We start from the raw sequence: 23,979 nt of genomic DNA, 5'->3' as shown, positions 1-23,979 counted from the left end.
CGAAGCCTATATTGGCATATAAATTAACAGTAATAGATCATTACAGTTGCACATAGCTATCCAGTGGCATCTGCAGAAGAGCATATGTATTGAGTGGATGAGGATGGAAGACATAGTCTCACTGTCTACCACATAAAGAGAACTGATCTGAATGAAAAAGAAGCCTCCTTCCTGACTTTTAATTTCATTGGACCAGTAGTTGTTGGTAGATGGAGCACTCCAAAACATCATGCCACTTGGATCATGTAGAAGCATAGATAAGCCTTTTTAAAAAAAATGCCCTCAAATGTTGCTCAGTAGTTGCCACTTGACAGTATTTCTCCTCTTCTGGAGATTAACATAGCTACAGGAATCAAGGAAATAAAGAGCGGAAGAGACCAGCTTATCAGAATGTGCATCTTGAAAAGAAGAATGTGTATATTGAAAAGAAGCAAACAGGCATGATTAGCTGTGCTTTGGAGTCTATAACATACATATCTTTTCCCCAACCTTGCAGATTCGTTACTATCTACAGTGGACCTTGTCACACGTACAAAGTGCAGCGGCTTAGCGAATCCACTAAATATTACTTTAGAATCCAAGCATGCAACGATGCTGGTAATGGAGAATTTTCTAAAGTTTACGCATTCACCACAACCAAATCTACACCACCTGCTCTGAAAGGTGAGGACGTTTTATCATATGTTATTTAAGCAAGGGAAACTCGAAAGTGGGGATTCCAATGTTAGAGGCAATGCAGGGCAATACCTCCATTCAAAGAGTGGTAACACAGTGCTGGCACAGAATGTAATAAGCCTCCATGTAGAAAGGTAGTGTACCTATGATTTGTAGTCACTGGGGATGAAACCAGAATCTTCTATGTGTACCTTGCTTATTGGTGGGAGAAACATCTTGGTGAGATGGACTTTAGCTTAGGCTGCCTTAAAGTGTCATATTTACTGTGTTTTGCTTACACTTTGGAAATGTGGACAAGTTCTATTCACACACCAGTTTTGCTCTAGTTTGGGTTGCCAGCATGGCTCACAGACAAGAAATATAAAACAAGAAACTAAAACAAACCCCCCACTAAATGAGGTATGTTGCAGGTGTGACAACAGGTGGCTACTAAAGACAGGGCCTTTTTGGTTGTAGTGCGCCAGTGGTTGAATCTTCCCATAAAGGCTTATCTGGCTCCCATTTTGCCACCAGTTGAGGACTTGTTCTGTCTTGCAAGGGTTTAAAAATTCAGTACCAAGAAGCCACCCTTGAGCTGCTGCTGCTGCTTCTCCTCCTCCTCCTCCTCCTCCTCCTCCTCCTCCTCCTCCTCCTCCTCCTTCCTGGGGCCAAACTTCTAATTAAATGGAAAGGACCACAGGTATGCATATGCTGTCTTACATTGCAAGCTGAGAATATGCACAACATTTTAAATGGATTTCTAAGATCTGAGTTATGAATTTCCTCTTTTCAGCACCCAAAGTGCAACAAGTGGGAGATAACGTCTGTGAGGTCACATGGGAGACTTTACAGCCAATGAAACGTGATGCCATTGTTTACATTTTACAACTTGCCTGTGGGAGGGAAGTTGATCAGGTAATCTCAGTTATCTCTCTTCTGTTTGAGAAGTCTTGATTCTTACGTAATTTTTTTAACTTGTGGCAAAAGTCATTTTTATTATATGTATTTCTTTGAACTGCAAGATCAAAATACTGTGTGTTCAGAAGAGTGGTGTTGTGTAGGGTATTTCCTGAAGCAGGGAAGAAGCATGTGCCCTTTGAAAAATATTGTTGTCTTTGTTGTCTCATTTTAAGAATTAGAATTTTCCAGAACGGAAGGTGGTGGTCCTCAATTGTCTTGAGCAGGAATCCAACGCATGAAGAAAATAACATTATTGTGGTTATTTGTGGTAGCAGAATTAATGAAACTGCCAAGCAGGGGAGAGGGGACCAATGACCCTCTAGTTATTGAGGACTGCAACTCTGTCACACCTGATGACCACATTGGCAAGGCCTGATAGGAGTCCCAACAATACTTGAAAGGCCACAGGTTCCATACCACTGCTTCAAGACTCTAGGTTGTAGCCAGTGCTCGATTCTACTCAGCGTACACCCACCATAGTGAATGGACATGACTAACCCAGGTCCGTTATTGGACTCAATTCACTGGCCTAGTTCTCACTGAGGTGATAATCTGTGGCTGGGCTGCAGTCCCAAATGGTAGCATCAGTGCTACTAACCGCACCAGTCTATCCCTAACTCCCCATACCCATTTCTTTGCAACTGCAAAATCACATCTTGCTCCACCATCCACCTCCTTTTCTTTTTTCACTAGCAAAGAAGAGTAGAAGTCCTTGCACTTTGGAAACGTTTTGCCATATAGAAGACATTTCTAAATGTATGAGCCAATTACTAGGGGCCAAGGTCCCTTTGCGCCCCCCCCCTAAAATATTGATGAACATTGCCATTCAAATTATGTCCTTGTGTGTATGCTGCATCTTGCGATTAATTTTGTGGGGTGGGGCTTACCTGCACCCTCAGTATTATATTCAGGTTGACACCCTTGTTTCTAAAGACTTATGTCTCTAGTAATGTGACTGTAAATTCTACATTTATCATGTTCCTATCAAACAAGCCCCGTTGGTTGTGATTATTTTAAACTCCAAAACATTGTACTTTGTGGATGAGTACAGTTGAGAAATGAACTGGGCCAGCCTGCCCCAACCTGTTGCCTTCCAGATGGTTTTTATGGGAGTTGTAGTCCAAAACATATAAAAAGCAATAGGTTGGAGCAGGCAGGCCCAGCTATTCTAGGCTGAAGTGCCAAGTGATCTACAACCTTCTCTTTGTCCCATGCTAATCTCCAGCACCGCCAGGTAGGACTGAGAAAGACTACTGTCTGAAACACTGGAGAGCTGCTGGCCATCCTTGCTGACCTAGATGGGCTTGTGATCTGACAGTCTATATTTGACAGCCTCATACGTTCCTATTCAGTAGCACTTAGAACGTACTTGAATGTGTTTTAAATTTGATACGTATGTATTTGTTCCTTCCTTAGGTATACAAGGGACCAGAGACTTCATTCCGTGTTACCAACATTCAGAATAACTGTGAATACCGATTCAGGGTGTGTGCTGGACGCCAGCATAATGACGGCACTGGATCCCAGGAACTCTTTGGGCCATATAGTCCTTACGCAGTGTTCTCATCTCAGAAACAGGCGTCAGCAGCACCAAACACAGATGCCGGCCCCGACCTCACGAGACGCAAGAAGGCGCTCAGCGACGAACAGTTTGCCTTCCTGCTTCTCGTCATCTTTGCAATAGTTGCCATTTCATTTGCTGTTCTCATTCAGTACTTTGTGATCGTAAGCGAGTGAGCTTGCGGATCGACTTCAATACTCGGCTTGTTATTTTTCATACAGAAGTTTTATGCCTTGGGTATTTATGTAAATTCCAACTAAAATGCTAACTGGGAATGATTGTATAAGACCCACGTTTCCATTTTTGCTGCTGGACTTTTTTTAACAGCGAGGCTGGGTAGGTAGAACCTCTCCCCCTCCCACCCCCTCCACCACAAACTCTTCCTTCCCAGGGGAAGAAGAAATGAGCAGAAGAAAATCCCTATTACCACATAGTTATGCATCTTCTAATCAGGGTTAGCTGTTGAAAACAGCAAAATAAATAAATAAAGCAAGCAAGCTGCCTTAATATGCACTTGTGATTCTCAGAGAGCTGGAAGATTCTCACAGTAAGATTTTTATTCAAAGCCAAGAAAGGATTGGTGTGGTGGGGGGAGCTCAGCCTCTTCAGCCCAAGTCTCTGCACATGGGAGATATATAGCAGCAAAGATGGTTCGGCTTAGAACAGTACTGTATTAAAGAACATTGCTAGAGCATACCACAACAGATATATACTGTAGACTGAAACGAAACCAAAATCTTAGCAACTTCTACTTTAGTGATACTTTTATTTTTCTGATCATTTTAATCTTTGGGATTCTAGTAGTTAGATTTATCACTTCAAGAGCCAAGGATCATAGAAGGTGTCTGCATTCTTAGGAGGTTTTTTTTATCAAAAGCACCTCAAGGCACCAAGATTCACCTAAGTACAGAAGGATTTGCATTGGTATGTAACGTGGCAAAATACTCCCCCTTCTATACTGTAACATTTCTGAATGAAATGCTTTCTCTCTCGTTGGTAAGCAACTTGTAGGCCCAACCAGAGTTCACTCTCTGAGAGAACAGTAACGCCCTGTGCTTCTGATTGAACACCACTGCGGCGTGTTTTTTTTCAGAGGAAAAGCACAGAAATTTTTTGTCTTTAATGAGAACAAAAAGTGCATTTATGATAAATGTTCCACTATTTGGCTCAAACTGAGCAAATGCTTTTTGTACTATTCTTAACATAAATTTTTTTTAAAAAGATTCAAACTGTGGTCGGTTCTTTTCACTTTTTTTAAGTTCTTGAGATTCTCTCCAATGTAATCCAACAGATCAAGTCACATGTGAAAATGAACCTTGCTTTTAAAAAAGTTTTAAATTTTTTAAAGGGAATTGCTGTCTCCTTGGTAGCAGTTTCATATTCCATTGTTTTTGTGGTTCCAAAGTCTTTTCAGTTATGTGATGAAATCTTCAGTGGCAGGTCTGGCTTTGGGTGGAATAGTGTTGTTGTTGTTGTTTTGTTTTGGGGGGACAGGGGGGTGAATATCATGCACTACATAAGACTGTTCTTTGTCAAGCCTCTGCAGCAGGTACCTGTGAAGTATAAGTAATTAAATGTTGTCTTTACGTTCACGCTCCTTCGAAAGCTGGAATCAACCTATTTCATTTTGGACAAATAAATCCAATAAGTTTGTTCCATTTAACTAAAAAGAGAAACCTAACAGTTAAACTTTATGAAACATCAGAGCATTTGCACTTGTACGTGGGACAGTGGATGTAATGTGTAAGTCAGTTTAGCTTGAGATGCCTCTGTTTCAGACAACAGAACATCATAAAAGTGTTTCTCAACTGGCTGTTAGTTCATAATGGTAAATTAAGATTTGTGGCATTGCGTATGCATTTCACACCTGGGTGGAAACACACACACACAGACACATACACACAGACACACATATCACTTAACTATCTTAAAAGTAGATATATGGTGCAATCTGAAATTAATCTTTTTCAAAAAAAAAAATGTACTCTCCTTTTTGTGATCTATTTATTTTGATTTTTTAAAAAAATTCTGGAAACTATGTTTGAATGTATTGTTCTACTTGTAGAAGAACTTTTAAGTTTATCATATATTGTAATGGAAGCCTCTCTTCAATGTTCGAAAGAGTTTTATACAAACGTTAGTGTCTTTTAGTTCACAGGAACGTTTACAACCTGATTTTCTTTCATACTTCACTTTTTATATAAAACAATAGATTGTCAGCAGATTTCTGTTGCCAAAGGGTGTGTTTTTGCTGAACTCTCTGACAAAAATGATTGGGAGGGAATACAGAGTCTTATTTAATTGGCAATAGTATGTCAGATACAATTTTTTTAAAAAAATAAATAGGTTTTTTTGAATAAATACTAACCAAAATTATGACTTCCTGGAAAGTTAAAAGTTTAATTTGTATGTGTATTTGCCACCAAATGTTTATATGTCCAGATGATTTACTGGAGAACATAATGGTAGAATTTTATATTTACGACTATACATTCCAGGCTGATGTACTCTAGTGGCATTAATGTATTAGATCCCCTTTTCTCTTGTATTTTTATTTTTTTTGCTGTATTTCATACTTATGTTAAACCTGCCAGGCATCGTATTACTAAATTGTAACTATCAAATAGATAATATATTTAATATGGCCAATAAAGATACAATTTTTTTCCCATTGGGTTTCTGGAATTATTATGTGTTGTGTATGGTGATGCATGAAGGAGGAAGGGGCCACAGACCCTTGTTTATATATAGTTGCAAGAGACAGACCTCAAGGGGCATATAAAAAGAACTGTTGAGGCACTAACCACTACAGGTAAAATTCCATGACCAGTCACACTTTGGCCAGACTTTCTCATTCTTGGTTCTAACTTTATTTTCATGTTGTGGCCAATTTCAAAGGGATGTTTTGTATCATGTTTTTTAAAATGAAAAAGGCAGAAAATGTAACATGTATAATGCATCTCTCTCGAACATACAAACTTCCTTACACCAATGGTCCATCTAGCTTTGTATTGTCCACATTGGCGGGTGGTTCTGTGGTCTAAACCACTGAGCCTCTTGGGCTTGCCAATCAGAAATTCGGTGGTTCGAATCCTCGCGATGGGGTGAGCTCCCATTGCTTTGTCTTAGCTCCTGCCAACCTAGCAGTTCAAAAGCATACTAGTGCAACATGATAAATAGGTACCACTGCAGCGGGAAAGTAAATGGGGTTTCTGTGCGCTCACTCTGGTTTCCGCCACAGTGTTCCATTGCACCAGGAGATGTTTAGTCATGCTGGCCATATGACCCAGAAAGCTGTCTGTGGACAAATGCCTGTTCCCTCGGCCTGAAAGTGATTTGAGCGCCGCAACCCCAGAGTCGCCTTTGCACATAACCATCCAGGAGTCCTTTACCATTTTACCTGTCCGCATTGATTGATGAGGGTCCTCCATGGTGTGACAGAAGGTTCTTTCCTTGCCCTATTGGGAGTTGGTAGAACCTTCTGCGTGCAAGATAGGATATGCTCTACCACTGAGCTACTGCCCTTCCCCAATTCTGCCTAATTCCAATAATTTAAATGGAAAAAAGTAGCAAGAAGACATGGATAAATTTCTAAGCTTGTATCCTATAAGCAATAGAAACCTCAATTTTAAAAGTAGAAATCTCAAGCTTCTACACTTTTTGCCATGTACCCTTCTTGGGCCGTGCTCTGGAATTTCTTCCAGATTCCTCATGCTCAGGGCATTTTCTGGCAATTTATTTCAGCTTCTCACCTGTGACAGCCACTGCAGCCATACAAATTCCTGGGTGACAGTTCAACTTGTTTAGGTGGAGTGCAACCCTGCAACCCCTCAAAAAAAACAACCAACAACTAGGAGAACAAGGAGGGTACTGTTAGATTCAGCTTTGTCTTTGATGGCTTAGGTAGCTTCTGTAAATGTACAGCACTTTTTCACTAGCTGCAACTCATTCTGCACAGACAAAGGCTTGCCCTAGAACCATCCTAACTGGATTACTGTAATTTAAGTGTGGGACTGCCTTGAAAGCAGTTCTGAAACTGCAGCTTATTCAAAAATACAATGGCTAGATTGCTACCTCAAACATGTTGCAGCTGTTTTACACCCTTTTAGTCTGTTTCTGGGCACAGCAGGGGTCAGCAAACTTTTTCAGCAGGGGTCCAGTCCACTGTCCCTCAGACCTTGTGGGGAGCCAGACTATATTTTGAAAAGAAAAATGAATGAATTCCTATGCCCCACAAATCACCCAAAGATGCATTTTAAATAAAAGGACACATTCTACTCATGTAAAAACACCAGGCAGGTGCCGCAAATAACCCAGAGATGCATTTTAAATAAAAGGACACATTCTACTCATGTAAAAACACCAGGCAGGCCCCACAAATAACCCAGAGATGCATTTTAAATAAAAGGACACATTCTACTCATGTAAAAACAACAGGCAGGCCCCACAAATAACCCAGAGATGCATTTTAAATAAAAGGACACATTCTACTCATGTAAAAACACAGAGATTCCTGGACCGTCCACGGGCCGGATTTAGAAGGCGATTGGGCTGGATCCAGTCCCCAGGCCTTAGTTTGCCTACCCATGGTTCAGAGGGACCTGTTAATGCTGAAATTTTAAACACACTAATGAATAAGCCCCATTGAACTCAACGGGCTTTACTCTGATGCATAAGGTTTCGTTGTTAAAATCATTTAATGGCACTGAGTACCTGAATGACTGCTTTCGTTTGTGCCTCCCTGTACCTTAAGAGGTGCTTCAGAACTCCATTGCTGTCAACGAAGGCATTGTCTGGCTAGGCATGCAACCGCTTGAGTTTCTTCCAGCTGACACCTAAGTTTAAATGAAATGACTCTTTCTCGCGCCTTTCTAGATCTGTGGTCTTAAACCTGCTTTTAGAGGGCTATGTTGCTTCAACGTGCTATTGATTTATTTATTTTAAAAAACACTTTATTTTTAAAATTTTAAGTCATCTGAAAAGCAGGTATTATCAGTTCAGAGCAGGTATTAGTTTAAAAAACAAGCACACACACAAACACAACAGCTTGTGGACAAGCCTGGAGAGTGCTGAAAGGTAGGCGGCCTACTGCGAAGTGGTGGTTTTAGGGATGGCAAGTGTCCATAATGCAGGCAGCATTGCTGAAGGTAATGCAAGTGGGAAGGGCAACAGTTTAGCAGCCTACTGCAAAATGGTGGCATAGTGACTGCCGTCTGTGCTACTGGTTGGGCAAGGCAGGTGGAAGAAGCCCTTGCCTCTGAATATATTTTCATGGTCTGCCCAGCAAAAATAGTTCTATCAAGCTATAATTATTATGGTCTGAAAAGGCAGTGTCAAAAGATTACAGCATTTGGGCTGTATTAGTTTAGAGAAAAGAGTAAGAGGAGACAATCATGGAACCGTAGAACTGGAAGGGACCTTGAGAGTCATCCAGCCCAATCTCCTTTCAATCCAGGAATCTCAACTAAAGCATCCATGAGGCCATCCCAAGTGTATACATTGACCACCCAGAGGTGTGTATACAATTATACATGGTGTGGAGAAAGTGGACAGAGAAAAGTTTTCCTCCCTAGAACTCATGGACATTATCCCCACCCCCAAGAAAAAGCTGCACGTTGGAAGATTCAGGGTTGCAAGAGCCTAGTTATGGTATACAGTTAAATTATGGAATTTCATGCACAAGAAGGAGTGGTGGCTTTAAAAGAAGATTGGACGGATACATGGAAGATAAGGCTGTCAAGGACTACTAACCCTGAGAGCTATATTCTCTCTCTACGGTCGGAGGCAGCATGCTTCTGAATAAGGGTAAAGGTAAAGGGACCCCTGACCATTAGGTCCAGTCGTGGCTGACTCTGGGGTTGCGGCGCTCATCTCGCTTTACTGGCCGAGGGAGCCGGCGTACAGCTTCCAAGTCATGAGGCCAGCATGACTAAGCCGCTTCTGGCAAACCAGAGCAGCGCACGGAAACACCGTTTACCTTCCCGCTGGAGCGGTACCTATTTATCTACTAGCACTTTGACGTGCTTTCAAACTGCTAGGTTGGCAGGAGCAGGGACTGAGCAACGGGAGCTCACCCCATGGCAGGGATTCGAACCATGACCTTCTGATCGGCAAGTCTTAGGCTCTGTGGTTTAACACACAATGCCACCTGCGTCCCTTCATGCTTCTGAATACGAGGTGCTAAAAACTGCACAAGAGGAGAGTGCTGTTGCACCCATGTCTTGCTTATACCAGAGTTCCATACATTGCTTTCCAACTTCTAGCAGGCTATTCTCATAACTCACTAGGTTCTAACTTGGCTTTATACCTGATGTGCCAGCTTACATTGGCTTCCTACCAGATTCTATCCTGGATCCACCCTTGATGTAGAGATCATTCAGGCTCGATCTCTGGGTTTTCATGTCCTTTTCTGGTTCCTGCTGCTCTAGTTCTGTGGGGCAGTCAAAGGGCCAGAGTGGCATGCTTTTTAGGGTGTATGTTAGGACTTGGGAAACCCAGGTTCAAGTCACCACTGTCATGAAGATCCCTGGGTGCCTTTGAACCAGTTACTATAGCTCAGTTTAATCTACCTCTGTGAGGGTACAATAGCAGGAGAGTACCATGTATACCTGGGACAGGGGTGGCGCTGTGGGTTAAACCACAGAGCCTAGGACTTGCTGATCAGAAGGTCGGCAGTTCAAATCCCCGCGACGGGGTGAGCTCCCGTTGCTCAGTCCCTGCTCCTGCCAACCTAGCATTTCGAAAGCACGTCAAAGTGCAAGTAAATAAATAGGTACCGCTCCAGTGGGAAGGTAAACGGCGTTTCCGTGCACTGCTCTGGTTCACCAGAAGCAGCTTAGTCATGCTGGCCACATGACCTGGAAGCTGTACGCCAGCTCCCTCGGCCAGTAAAGCGAGATGAGCGCCGCAACCCCAGAGTCAGTCATGACTGGACCTAATGGTCAGGGGTCCCTTTACCTTTACCTTGTATGCCACCTTCATTCATTCATTTTATTTGTATGCCGCTTTTCCACACACACACACACACACACACAAATCATGCTCAAAGCAATCTACAACAAAGAAACAGAGATGCATTTGAGCAAGGTACGACACAAATGCATCAGGACCAAGCACTATCTGCCTGAGTGCCTACTTGCATCCCACAAGCACTATCTATATATTGAGAGGCAATGTGGCCTAATGGTTAGAATGTGAACAAATAGGAATGTAAGCTAGATGCTGCCCTTCAAGCTATGCTAACCTCACATGGGGCAGGGGGCAGGGAGGGGGGAGAAGAAAGAAAAAAATATTATAGGTAGGGGTTTTTTTTAGAGTTTAGGAGCCAAGAAGCACAGCTACAAGCGATTATTATGCAAGTTAGGCAGAGTACAATGTGTTCCTCTTCAGTTTTTGCACCAGAAACTGCTGCCGGCAGCACAGCAGCTAAAATACATACATATGGATGTGTACAATACATATAATGGGTACATAACATCAGCCTCTTAGCAATTTTTTAAGCATCGCTAATAAATCCACATATGAGATGGTACATAACATTCCATCCATTGTCACTGACAGCTTCTTCTTTTATTCCAGCGAGGCACAAAATAAAAAACCCCCCCCACAAAATTTGCATCAATTATTAACCCCTCATGCATAAAAAGATTCTTTTGGGATCAGCATTCAGAATTAGAAAGAAAGAACTAATGAAATTAAATGATCGGGTTCCATATGCATTTTTCCATATGTAGATTTCCAGATCATCTGAATTTCAGCTCTGATTGCTAAACATATAGTCTACATTTGATGGTGGTGATTATTACTTTAACCATCTATGCTACTGGGAAGCATAGTTATAATCTCTCCAGCTAGCAAAACTTGTTTTCCCCCGCTATCATCAACCAGCCCAGCTGTCATCCATAATCTTCCTGATAATGCAGATGCTGTACTACCCCAGGAAGTGATTATTTTGTGTGAAGTTCATTGAAATCTGGCCAGAAAAACCAGTCAACAGATCTACATTCTCAAGTGATATTACAGCTTTAATTAACTTTAGACTGAAGCATTTTCTCTGGCACTTTCCTGTTTTCATAAGCTTATCAAAATGTTATTTGGCACAGCAAAATTTGAATTGCCATTCAGGCAAACAATCAGATAAACAAATAATGCTCTTCTTTTAACAATATTCAAAACATCTCTATGTCTAATTCACTCCTATGTTTAAGCTGTGCTGCTTGATTCTGAAGGCGTCACCCCAGCAATCCTTATCCCCAAGCTATTTTATCATAGCGTTCCCTCCCCAATTTTAAATCTTTTGGGATAAGACATAAGAAAATGAAATACAAGGCAGGAGATCAGAAAATGAAAGAATACCTAAGAAAATTAATGAGGGGAAGCGGACTGAACTAAATAAAACAGTGGGATGCAAGGAAATGAGAAAGCGCAAGGCTCAAGATAAGGTAGAATGCCTTTATCATCTCTGAATAGTTTCCCAGGGTTGATTATAAGATTGTACACAGTTGGGAGTAAGACTCATTGAACCCAAATGGGGCAAGGTGCAGCTGCTCTTCTCTGCTCCTCTCCCACTTTCTTCCTGTCCAAGGTGGCCCTGCCCTCTGCTTACCCCTCAGAGCTGGTATGCCACACAAGGCTAGGCCTCAACAGTAGGAGCATCTCCTTCCCCTTCTCCTCCTCCTGCTCTCCAGCAGCTGCTGCAGGACAAGCTGCCTATGGGAGGAGGTTGGCAGCAGCAGCCATGAAAAGTCAACAGGATGCTTCCTTACAAGCACTGCCACTGTCACCATCGCTCAGGACAAACACCAGTTCATCCTCCTCCCCAAGCTTGGTGGCGGTACCACTGTGAGGAGGAAACAAAGCCTAGAAATCAAGACTTTCCGTAATTAAGCCACATCAAGCATATGATCTTTGCATGCAGAAGGCCTGTTTTTCAGTTTTTGGAATCTCCAAGTAGGGGCAATGCCTGTTGAGCCACTGCCAGTCACTGCAGATCAGGCCCCATGTGTGCATTTGGGGTTTTGAGAGCATGCTGTGGGCACTACCTCCTCTGGTCACTTGTCATCCATGGTTTATCCATGTGCAGTGCACACAACAAAAGTCCACACACAGATTCCTTGCTTTTCTTTAGGGTAAAATTTAAAAAAGATCTTCTTGAATTTACATGATATTACCTGGGGGTCTACCCAAAAGAAAAACCCATCAACGGAGCAATGGATCCAAACTACAAGAAAGAAGATTCCACCTAAACATTAGGAAGAACTTCCTGACAGTAAGAGCTGTTCGACAGTGGAATTTGCTGCCAAGGAGTGTGGTGGAGTCTCCTTCTTTGGAGGTCTTTAAGCAGAGGCTTGACAACCATATGTCAGGAGTGCTCTGATGGTGTTTCCTGCTTGGCAGGGGGTTGGACTCGATGGCCCTTGTGGTCTCTTCCAGCTCTATGATTCTATGATTCTATGAAATTAAGGCTGATCTGATACTTGCCAGTACCGCAAAAACACTGATCCAAAGCACAGTTCCTCTTGGATCTTCACATGGGTAGATGACAAAGTCAACAATAAATCGCAGGACACACCTGTGGATTCAGGGGTGATCTACAGTTTGCTGATGGTTTCAAGGCGATCACGTGTAAAAAGCAAGAGAACTCCATAAGGATTTGTGCCTGGGATAAGTGGTCTCTTGCATTGCATTGTACTGATCAGGGTTTTTTAAAATAGTTTTTAATGATTCAGTCAATGGAAGCAGATGCTATCTATGATTTGACAGGGTAGGGATGGGGAAGCCATGGAAAAGTAAGCCATTTCAATAAGATCTCCCTCACTAGGTCCAAGAGGTGTGGGTGGGTGGGTTGGTGTGCGTACACACCTACCACCTCTTTCGTATTTTGTTTCCTATACACATAAGAATGTAAAATTTTGTCACACTCTGCAGTTTGTGTGGCTGCCAGTAAGCGTTTTGTCTTTCCCACTACTTGTAAAACAGAACAGTTTTGACAAAGCCAGCTCTGTGGGGTATAGTCATAGGGACAGTGCTAACAAGCTTAGCTTGATTGGTGCAAACTGATTTCCTTTAGCACCAAAGGCTGTAAGCGACACATTCAATCATGATCCAGCCCAATGAAGACTTTATCAAAACTCAAAAGCTTGCTTGTTTTTTTTGGGGGGGGGCAGGACTTTGGGGCTCTAAATAAAAGGCACTACCTGCCTGTTTATGGCTGTACCTGCACTCTCACCACCAATTTTCAATCTGTGTGCAAACAATGCCCCCCCCCCCCCCGATGAAGAGCTATCCTTTAGTTTCTGGAGAATTACTGCTGTTTGATGCTTTTCCTCTCAAATGAGCTTCAATCTGAATGGAAAACCTAAGCCACATTCTCTTTGCAGTTCAGATGAGGTGTGTATATTTGAGACAGCCACCAAGCATGTGTGCATCTCTGCTTCATGAATAGGAGTTTGGGATGGTTGGGGCTGCAGGGGCAAGGAAACCAAAGACCTGACTCACGCAAGGTGATGACATTCCCACCCGTTCTCTGGTACAGCAGCATACAAATATGACTGGGTATGCGGTAGGGGGAGAAATGACCTCGCTGTGTTTTAAGCCATTAATTTGTACATAGCCTGAATGTGAATATTCCCCACTGGAGCATTTTTTCATTTAGATTACACAGTGACAGTGTTCAACAGGTGCATCCTTCCAGCCTAAGTAGATGGGAATGGAGAGAGACCTGTGTACCTGGAACAAAAAAAAGACCTGCACGTTGGTGGTCGTGTGTAAATCATACACACGCAAAATAGTCGCTGCCTGTATTATAGATTTATAGATGGATGGATGGATGGATGGATGGATGGATGGATGGATGATAGATAGAGATAGATAGATAGATAGATAGATAGATAGATAGATAGATAGATAGATAGATAGATAGATGATAGATGATAGATAGATAGATAGATGATAGATAGATGATAAATAAATAGATGAGAGATGAGAGATAGATTATAGATGATAGATAGATAGATAGATAGATAGATAGATAGATGATTGATAGATAGATAGATAGATAGATAGATAGATAGATGATAGATGATAGATAGATGATAGATAGATATGAGTTTTTGTGGGAAGCAGGCTCTATGCAGAGTTTAAAGTTGAATTGCAGTGATGTGACCTAGAAGCAAAGCAGCAAGGAGAGAGAGCACCATGCTGGATCTCCAGAATCCAAGGCTGCAGCTACAGGAGAAGCAGGACCTTATTGGGGTGTTATGCTGTGAAGCCATCCATCGTAAACTCAGGTTGAATATACATGTAAACAAAATATATTTCCTAAAGACACCACAGTCTCTGCTGTGCCTCATTTCCAAAAGGAAGCATGAACCCTGGGTGAGCGTCTGCAACCTCTGGAATCTTGCATCACTGGGAAATTGAGGCATACAAAATATTCTATTACATTTGTTTATTGGTGGCATGGTTTGATTTTTAAAACCAAACAAACAAACAATTCCTTTTAAAGCTTAGTTTGTGTGTGAAATATCTACTTCAACTGTCTGTGACATGGTATTTAAAAACAATGCTACAGATTAGACTAGGAGTGAGGGGCTACTCATTTTGAAAACAAAAGACAAAATGAATGCACCCCATAGATCTACTTTAAAATAAATAAATAAGATGAATGCGGAAATTAAAAGAATGAAATTGTAATGTCATGATTTTCTCCCCCATTTGCTTTTAATGCTTTCACATTGAACGGATATGTAGCATATTTTTCACATTTACAAGGTGTGGCAGGGTCAGGGGGGAGGGTATGTGAGCAAGCAGTAGATTTTGCCATGCAGTTCTCTAACCATTAAAATGCATATATTAGGGGAAAATGCATATGTTAGTGCAGAATAACATACAAAGATGTATTATATCAGGGAAAGCAACTTGTTGAAATGTGCACATTAGACAAAAATGTGCTTATTAGGAAAGATTAGCACAAAAAAATCTGATGAATTTTAAGAAAGATTCTCTTTCTAAAGTAAAATTGCAGCAGAAATTCAGAGAACTGTATTGGAAAAATGAAACCAAGAGAAACTGAAACAGACACCTTTATCCATCTCTAAATGAAGCTGAGCTCTTGAATTGCTGTATCTAACATCTATCTATCATCTATCTATCTATCATCTATCTATCTATCTATCTATCTATCTATCTATCTATCTATCATCTATCTATCTATCATCTATCTATCTATCTATCATCTATCTATCTATCTATCTATATCTATCTATCATCTATCTATCTATCTATCTATCTATCTATCTATATCTATCATCTATCTATCTATCTATCTATCTATCTATCTATCTATATGGGAGCGGAGAGAAGGGATGTGGGTGGTTGGGGGAGATCTTGCAAGCAAAGCACTTACATTTCTAGTAGCATATTTCAAAATTATTTTACAGGAAAGAACTGATTTCCACACCTTCAACAGAAGTCTTGCCACTCCTGCTTAAGTTCCTCTGCTGCCAAGCCTGGTTATGGTTCAAAAACTTGCACACAGCTTTTCTGTACTTTTGTGACATGACGTTGTAAAGGATTGGATTCACAGAGGCTCCAAAGTAAAACAGCAGCATTGAGATGAGGTTGAAGTACTGGCTTATCTCATAGAGGACTGTGCTTCCCTGGGCGAAGAGGATTCGGCCGACGTGTAAGGGAAGCCAGCAGAGCACAAAGGCCACGACCACGACTGCTACATGAGGGTGAGAATATATTTCCGCAGGTCAATCCCAGGCACTAAGTCCTTCCCTCTCTTTAAAATAGCCCAAAGCTTTCTGGGCAGACCTCCCTGAAGAGCCACATGCTAGTGGTGAGTGTTGCCAGAATTAGTGGGTGCAGCAAAGAATTTACTTCACCTTTGACTACTAGTCTAGTTTCTATACACAACTCCCCTCTTTATCCTCTACCCAGCAAAGCAAAAGGAATTATCAGTGTCCAAGGGCGCATTCCAGCCAGTGATAAACACTAGGGAAGTTGCTTAAGGAGATAGACAGTCAGATAGAGATGCTTTGATGCCCTGGGCTCAATGTTCTCCACCCCTGCTTTCAAAGTAGATTTTACCATCTTTGAACAAGTGAGCCTTTTAATCAATGTACTTGGTGGTACATAAAGACTGCTTTTCAACTATGGAGGTCAAATGTTTTTTTAAAAAAATCCATTCTAAAACCAACAGTCCAGAGCAACAAACTAAAACATAGCAGTGGGAGAATTAAAGCGTATGCAAAGGCTAGCTGGAAGGAATGAACCCTGACAGGTCTCCATGGAAGACATTGGGAAAGTAGGAGACCGTTGAAATGTCATATCTAGGAGCTGTTCAAAACTTATGAGGGAGGCTCTTTCCCCCTGACAATTTGTACTTCAGCTAGGGTTGCCAGGCCAAGAGCATCCCAGGTCCTGAAATTTCATGGCCCAAACCAGGTGATGTCATGGGATGGACCTTGGAGACGGAGGTTAATTGGAAGAGTTGACCAGGACACCCCTACGCCCACCCTCAGAGTGGCTATGCAATAATTTTCTGCCAGCTCTTGTCAGGCTGAAATTTGCAAGCTGCATGCGGTTTTCTTAGCAACAACAAAAATTAAAGGCAGTCTTGCCTACCTGGAAACCAGGAAGTGCTCCAGATATTGTTGGTCCCCACCTTCCATCAGCTCCAATCAACAACACTTGGAGGACCACAGGTTATCTAGTACTGGTTCAACCTCTTTAGATCAGGGATGAAGAACCTGTGGTCCTCCATATGTTGTTGAGCTACAGTGCCTATCATTCCTGACCATTGGCTGTGCTGACCTGGGGTTAATAGGAGCTGTAACCCTACAACATCTAGAGGGCCACAGGTTCCTCATCGCTGGTCTAAAAGGACCATCCCCACCCTGCTCAAACAAGCCAAATTCCCAGTATCTGGCAAGTACAAGTGCCAATACAAGTCACATCCATTTATTGTGATTCTTCTCCCAAAGAATCCTAGGAGCTGTAGTTTACTCCTCACAGAGCTACAATTCCAAACACCATTAACAAACTACTGTTCCCAGAATTCTTCGGTGGAAGCTATGTGCTTTAAATGTATGGTGTGGATGCAGCCACATGTTGAGAACAGTCTTGTCTGATCACATTATGGAATAAACACATTACTCTTAAGGCTGTTCCTGTCTTTCTTTAACTTTGCTTTCTATGTCTCTCCTTCCACTCTGACGCATTTGAGTCATGCTCTTCACAGCAGAATGCTACTTACCTAGCATTTTGACAGTTTGTTGGTGGTGCCTCTCCCTCGTTGCAGCATGGTGCCCCTCCAGGTTCCGTGCAGTTCTCCAGAGCTTTCGACAGATCAGCCCATAGAGGAGAACTAAGCAAACCACAGGTAGGAAAAAATACAGGGTGGAGAGCCATGCCATTGTTTCTAGAAGTCCCGAACGGGCTGCTTGCTCGATGTATTTGCATTCATTGGTTTCCTCTGGGAGGCTTCCATTGCGGTGTTCTACGCCGAAGAGAAACAGGATTGGGATGGCAGTCACAGCAGAGCAAACCCATATCAGGAGGATAATGCCTTTGACCCGCCTTTTAGTGATGGTTGCTTTGGCTTTCAAAGGGAAGCAGATTGCAAAATATCTCTCGACACTCAAGGTGGTTATGTGGAGTATGGTGCAGTAGGTGCAGGTTTCGTTGAGGTAGACATTAAACTTGCAGAGGAAATTGCCAAAGATGTACGGCTTATACTTCCAGATTCTATACAAATCAGAAGGCAAGCCAAGGAAGATCAGACTGTCAGACAACGCCATGCTGGATAAATACATATTAACCGTTGTCTGCATTTCCTTGTATCGCTTAAAAATTAATATAATGGTCATGTTCCCAGTGATGCCCAAGAAGAACAAGAGGATGCAAATAACTGTCACTGGCACTAAGACAGGCATGTCAAACAAGGAAGAAGGGTCTTCATAATACTCTGTATTATTTCCAATGGAACCATTCAATGAAAAAAAATCCATTTCTGATTAATGTTGATCCCTACTTGCCTAGGGACTTGCTCACCCTCCTCCGTCAGTGCTCTTTGCTTCAAAGTGAAGTTTCCAAATGTGTTGAGAATTCCCCCATCAACAAGTTCAATCTCATTTCCGTCCAGGACTGTGGGCTGCTTATACAGACCAACAGCCTACAGAACTTGAAGAGGCAGGTGTCCAGTGTTAATCAGCCTCTGAAGCTAGAAATAGTGTTGGGATTTTAGAAGAGATATCTGTCAGAAGCAAGAGAAGAAAAAGAAATTCAGCATATACAGTTGAGATGTAGTTGAATTAAACAGCCCATGAAGGTCAGTTGTATGGAGGCCACCATGCGCATACATCTCCGTCCAGAACTCTGCTGCCGAAATTATTTACCTCTTTTGTCTCTCTAACCATGTGACACTCTTCCTTATATCCCTTCACTGGCTTCCCATCTGCTCCCAGATATTGTTTCTCACCTTCAAAGCCCTCTGTAGTTCATTCACCCCTCCTGCTCTCTGAAATGACTCTGCCCATTTTCTCTTGCTGCCTCTTACACCTGGAGCTGCTTCCTGGAATGCCTTCATGCAAAATGCCTCCTGTATTTCCCTGGGCTTCACCTCACATTAGTTGTATCCAGCATGGCCAATGATTGATTGTAAGAGCTGGTAAGAGTTCATACTCCAACAGCCTCTGAAGGACCACGGGTTATCCATGCCTGCTGTTTGTTTTCCTGAGCTCCTTGGAGGAAGGAACAGGATTGTTTTTAAAATGTAAGGAGCAACAATAAAAACAGCATCAAAACTATTAAGAACATATTCACAGCTTGAACAAATCACTAGAAAGGCAAACATGCACTGCTGCTGGAATGGACAAGCAAAGCCAGCAGAGTTGAGAAACATACCTTCTCCTTCTGCAAAATGTTTGCCAGGCTCTTTCATAAATTCATTGTCTGCAGCTCTTGCTTCCCCACCGCACATCACCAAAGCTTCTGCTACATTTACATTATCTGCAGCTTGGGAATAGTTGTTTGTTTGTTTTTAAAGTCACCAGCAGCAAGGAGCAAAGGCCACATCCCTTTGCCTGGTTGGGGCAGCAGCCATGCATAAAACCCTGATTAAATGCTACGTCTCTCGGGAATCAGTTGGGAAAGTTTGATCTTTTGAGTGCTTTCCTCTCCCACCCTTCATCCACCTGCCCTTCCCCTGTGGAGCATGGCAAACAAGGCAACATTTTGAAGCCATCCATCAACATCCTCTGCCATTTAAACAAGGGAACATTAAACAGCTGGGCCTACCTCTCCATTTCTCCTTAATCTATCATCTAAAGTGGAACACATTCACCATTACCTGGAAGGGACATACAGCAGTTTGATACTGCAAATCCAATTAGAATGCCCCAATCAATTATTTTTTCCAGGTTTGGCTTCAGCAAGCAAGGACAGCAAACTACGAGAGAGGCTCTTCTTTCCTGATGGACTGAGGATCCTTTGCAACAGATGCCACTGTGTGGAAAGATTTTGACCAAGTGCACTTTTAATACATTGGTCAAGAGGCCTCTTTCACTTAGCTTTTCATTTATTTGATCATTAACCAAGCCTGTCTAAACAGCTTTAATGGACACCCACTCTTTATGCAAAGCCTCATTTGCTACACCTGAAAGGTCAGCTTGACATCACACACATCCTAAAGGTTCACCTTTCATGCAGAACATCCAAGTTCCGCAAGACACGAGGAAACTGGATGGTCTATGATTTGTTTGTTTACTTATTTGCAAAAAAAGTATGTCTATACACCACCAGTACTAAGGGGGGGAATACATTGGTGATGGACAGAATACAATCAACAATCAAATACTGTACATGTATGAAAGAAGTACAAAATCCACCACAAATCTGCAGACCAGACTCTTCTTGTTTTGATGCATTAAAGAGTCCTGCTGGATCAAATGAGAGTCACAGTCACCAACCAGATGCCTACAGGAAGTCCACAAGCAGAAACCAAGTGCCACAGCAGTTTCCCCACTTGTGATGATCAGCAGTGGTATCCAAAGTAGTCATTGATAGCCTTAACCTTTATGAATTTCTCCAGTCCTCTTTTAAAGCCATCCAAGTTAATGGCCACTGCTACATCTCATGGGAACAAATCCCATGTTTTAATGATGTGCTGTGTGAAGCAGTATTGAATCATCCTACACTGAACTTCACTGGATGGCTTCAAGGTCCAGCATTATGAGATAAGGATAAACTGTCTCCCTAACTTTCTCCAAGAACAAAGGCAAGGAGCAAGGGGAGGGGGTAAGTTTAGCAAGGGAGAATCTTACACACCTCAAACCATTTCCCCCTTGCTAAAGTTACCCCCTCCCCTTGCTCCTTGCCACTGCCCACCCCAATTATGCTTGGCCACCCCTCTCTTCACCTTGCAGCTCACCTAAAAAACCCTTCCTTTTAGACCTCACAATCCCTTCTTAGACCTTGTCAAAGACCCTCTTAGACCTTGAGGGAAGCCCCAGAACGAAGCATGATTTTTTTCTTGCAAGTGGCAGCAGCAGTGGGAAAGAACAAAGGAGAGAGATTCCCGCCCCCTTTGTTCTGCTCCTTTCTACACCACCAGCAGCAACAGCCTAATCTTCTTCATCCTCTTTTGGCAATGGGGGTAGCAGAAGCAGCAACAGTGGGACAATGGGGGGGGAAGACTTTCTTTCTTTCTTTGTCTTCACCTGCTATGTAGCAGTGGAAGGGGGGGGGGAGATAAAGGAGAGAAAGATTTGGACCTTCCCCTTTCCCCAGGGATGGAGGAAGATGGCCAGCATCTGCGCCAGCTTCTCATCATGCCACATCATCATGTTTCCTGCGTCACCTGTCTGTGACCAAGTGAACTGCAGCATGACAACTTTCTTACCTTTCAATGCATATAAGCAGTGCTTTCCCCCCCTCATTTTCCTACTCATATTGAGAAACTGCCCCTCAATAAAGCCAAACTTAGATTCACAAAATGTTTAGGGGTATGCATACCACTGCGTCCCCCCCAGAAAAAAGCACTGCATATAGGAGGAAAAAGACCCAAATATTTCAGCCTTTCTACTGAGGAATTAGGGACGCAGGTGGCACTGTGGGTTAAACCACAGACCCTAGGACTTGCCGATCAGAAGGTCAGTGGTTCGAATCCCCGTGACGGGGTGAGCTCCCGTTGCTTGGTCCCTGCTCCTGCCAACCTAGCAGTTCAAAAGCACGTCAAACTGCAAGTAGATAAATAGGTACCACTCCAGCGGGAAGGTAAATGGCGTTTCCATGCGCTGCTCTGGTTCGCCAGAAGCGGCTTAGTCATGCTGGCCACATGACCCGGAAGCTGTACGTCGGCTCCCTCGGCCAATAAAGCGAGATGAGCGCCGCAACCCCAGAGTCGGTCACGACTGGACCTAATGGTCAGGGGTCCCTTTACCTTTACCTTTACTGAGGAATTACTCCACACACTTGATTGCTTTGGTTGCCCTTTTCTGAATCTAGCTGGATTACCCTCCAAGGAAAGCTTGAGTGAACCAATGAGTTCTAAGCATGCTCCTGTATGTCAGTACTTGTAGGTACCTGCCTGATGTTCGTTGGGAGCTTAGCCCTAGTCCTAACTGGAGATAACATTAACTTCAGGAGCATGCAGTACTACTGTGTCGTTCCCACTTCCCTAAGCAGTAGGAAGTTTCCAGGGTAGCTACTGCAGGATTAGTTTTTCTTGAGGTGGGCCTACTGGGGACCTATGGTATCTTTTGGAATTTGTTAATTTGGAAACATATTGAGCGTGAGGGAGCAGGTGGGCATCTAGACAAAGGTCGTGTGTGAGAAGAATTAATTCTTTCCAAAACAGGTGGCATCCACCTCCGCCACCTAACCCATTAGTTGAGTGGGAGGGCTGAAAATAATGCCAATATATTTCACATCTGGCAACCAATGCACCCCTCTGGTTTCAAATACAGTGGTACCTCACTGTAGTTAAGAACTTAATTTGTTCCGGAGGTCTGTTCTTAACCTGAGGTACCACTTTAGCTTACGGGGCCTCCCCCTGCCGCCGCGCCGCCACCACACGATTTCTGTTCTCATCCTGAAGCAAAGTTCTTAACCCGAAGTACTATTTCTGGGTTAGCGTAGTCTACAACGTGAAGTGTCTGTAACCTGAGGCGTCTGTAACCCGAGGTACCACTGTAGTACAAAAGTCTAAAAACCCCAGGACAGAATTTTTCACAGCCCTCTAGTGGCTATGGTGGCTCATAACTCAGGAAGTGTATACAGTGGTACCTTATTTCTCAAGTGCCTTGGTACTCAAACAACTTGGAACCCAAACACTGCAAAGCTGGAAGTAAGTGTTCTGGTTTGCAAACGTTTTTCGGAAGCTGAACATCCTCTGTTTTGAGTGTGTTGCTTCCGTTTTGAGGGCCACATTTCCATTTTTAGTGTTACGCTGAGGTCTGTTTTTGCTATTTATTTTACATTTTTGTGGGCTCTTTTTGTTTTGTTTTTGTGACTGTATGGAGCCCAGTTCAGCTACTGATTGATTGTGTGACTGCAGTACATTGTTTATTGCTTTCATTTTATGGATCAATGGTCTCGTTAGATAGTAAAATTCATATTACATTGCTGTTTTAGGGGTTGTTTTTAAAAGTCTAGAACAGATTACGGTAATCCATTTTGCATTACTTTCTATGGGAAAGCGAACCTTGATTTTGGAATGCTTTGGTTTTGCAATGGACTTCTGGAACGGATTAAGTTTGAGAACCAAGGTACCACTGTACCCAATTCTTTCTTTCTTTTTTAAACATTTTTTATTAAAGATTTTTTGGTTTACAAAAGCATGTGCAATGTCTCTTTTTTCAAGTTATATTTTCTACAGATCAGTTTCACTTGTTGAGACATTAGTGTTAGATTAGGAAGAAAGGGGTGAAGAGGTGGAGGGGGCATGGTGAGTGGGGGTCAGATCGGGTGGCAATACTTGTTTTGTGTCAGTGTCGCTTGTGTGGGTTCTATTCTAACCAAACTAAGCCTCCCGATGTATATTTTGTTTCAGGAGGCGGCCTTCTCTGTGGTGACACCCTGCCTCTCAATCGCCCCCCCAATCAGGTCCACTTTCTACAAAGCCGCTGAAGAACACATCTTTTTGCCAGGCCCCATTTACTTTCTTCTTCTTCTTCTTCTTCTTCTTCTTCTTCTTCTTCTTCTTCTTCTTCTTCTTCTGGAACTCTGCTTTTCATCTGGCTGTGCTATTGTGTTTTATTGAATGTGCTTCCCTTCAGTGATTTCATCTGGCTGTTTAAAATATTACACTGTTTTGAAATCTTGTTTTTCTTACTATTAAAATATGAACTCTATTTTTGTATGCTGCCTAGCCTCCAAATCATGGCTAGGCGGTGTACAAAAATAGCAATTTGGCCTGTGATTACCATCTCGTAAACCTTGCAAGCTGCTCCATGAATCTCTCTGTGTTGAAGGGGGAGGGGGGGCACACACACTATGTGTTAAATCAGGAGCCAGGACTCTTGGGCTGTCTAGTAAAGTAAAACACACAAAAAATCATTTAACAAATTCAGTCACTTTTGGCTAAATAAAGTCTGTTAAGTGGCTTGGCTAACCTTGCTTTCCTAAATTACCCCTCAATCAGGTTGCTTCTCACTCTTTCCTCTGAAAAGCACATATTCAAATCAGTGTGCATGGAAGCAAGTATGTTGGCACATGCATTATTGACTAATTGCCCTTTTGAATGTGCATCTCACTGAGCGCAAAAACAATGTTAAGCAGGCATCTGCGTGTCGGGG

General features: G+C 42.6%; 2 protein-coding genes across 3 annotated transcripts in view; one reads left to right on the top strand and one right to left on the bottom strand.

Annotated features, from left to right (window-relative positions):
- Nucleotides 1–5,846, top strand: part of LOC308468816 (fibronectin type-III domain-containing protein 3A-like) — a 35,464-nt gene extending 29,618 nt beyond the window's left edge. Inside the window, 3 exon segments of the mRNA XM_080991241.1 lie at nt 497–663; nt 1,448–1,569; nt 3,031–5,846. Of these exon segments, the coding sequence (XP_080847367.1) occupies nt 497–663; nt 1,448–1,569; nt 3,031–3,351 (610 nt within the window). The 3' untranslated portion in view covers nt 3,352–5,846.
- LOC308468837 (growth hormone secretagogue receptor type 1-like) overlaps nt 1–18,192 on the bottom strand; it is a gene marked incomplete at both ends in the record, with an annotated part of 74,878 nt that extends 56,686 nt beyond the window's left edge. The window contains 2 exons of one of the 2 annotated variants that reach the window (XM_080991309.1): nt 15,610–15,902; nt 17,439–18,192. In XM_080991309.1, coding sequence (XP_080847435.1) covers nt 15,610–15,902; nt 17,439–18,192 — 1,047 coding nt within the window. Of the gene's footprint in view, nt 1–15,609; nt 15,903–17,438 lie in introns of those variants that run through there. The other variant, XR_013981887.1, reaches the window with a different exon arrangement.
- Between the last annotated feature and the right edge of the window lie 5,787 nt (nt 18,193–23,979).

Source organism: Podarcis pityusensis (genome assembly GCF_964106645.2).
Source record: "Podarcis pityusensis genome assembly, chromosome: Z".
Classification (NCBI taxonomy): domain Eukaryota; kingdom Metazoa; phylum Chordata; class Lepidosauria; order Squamata; family Lacertidae; genus Podarcis; species Podarcis pityusensis.
This window is presented reverse-complemented; position numbering and strand designations above follow the sequence as displayed.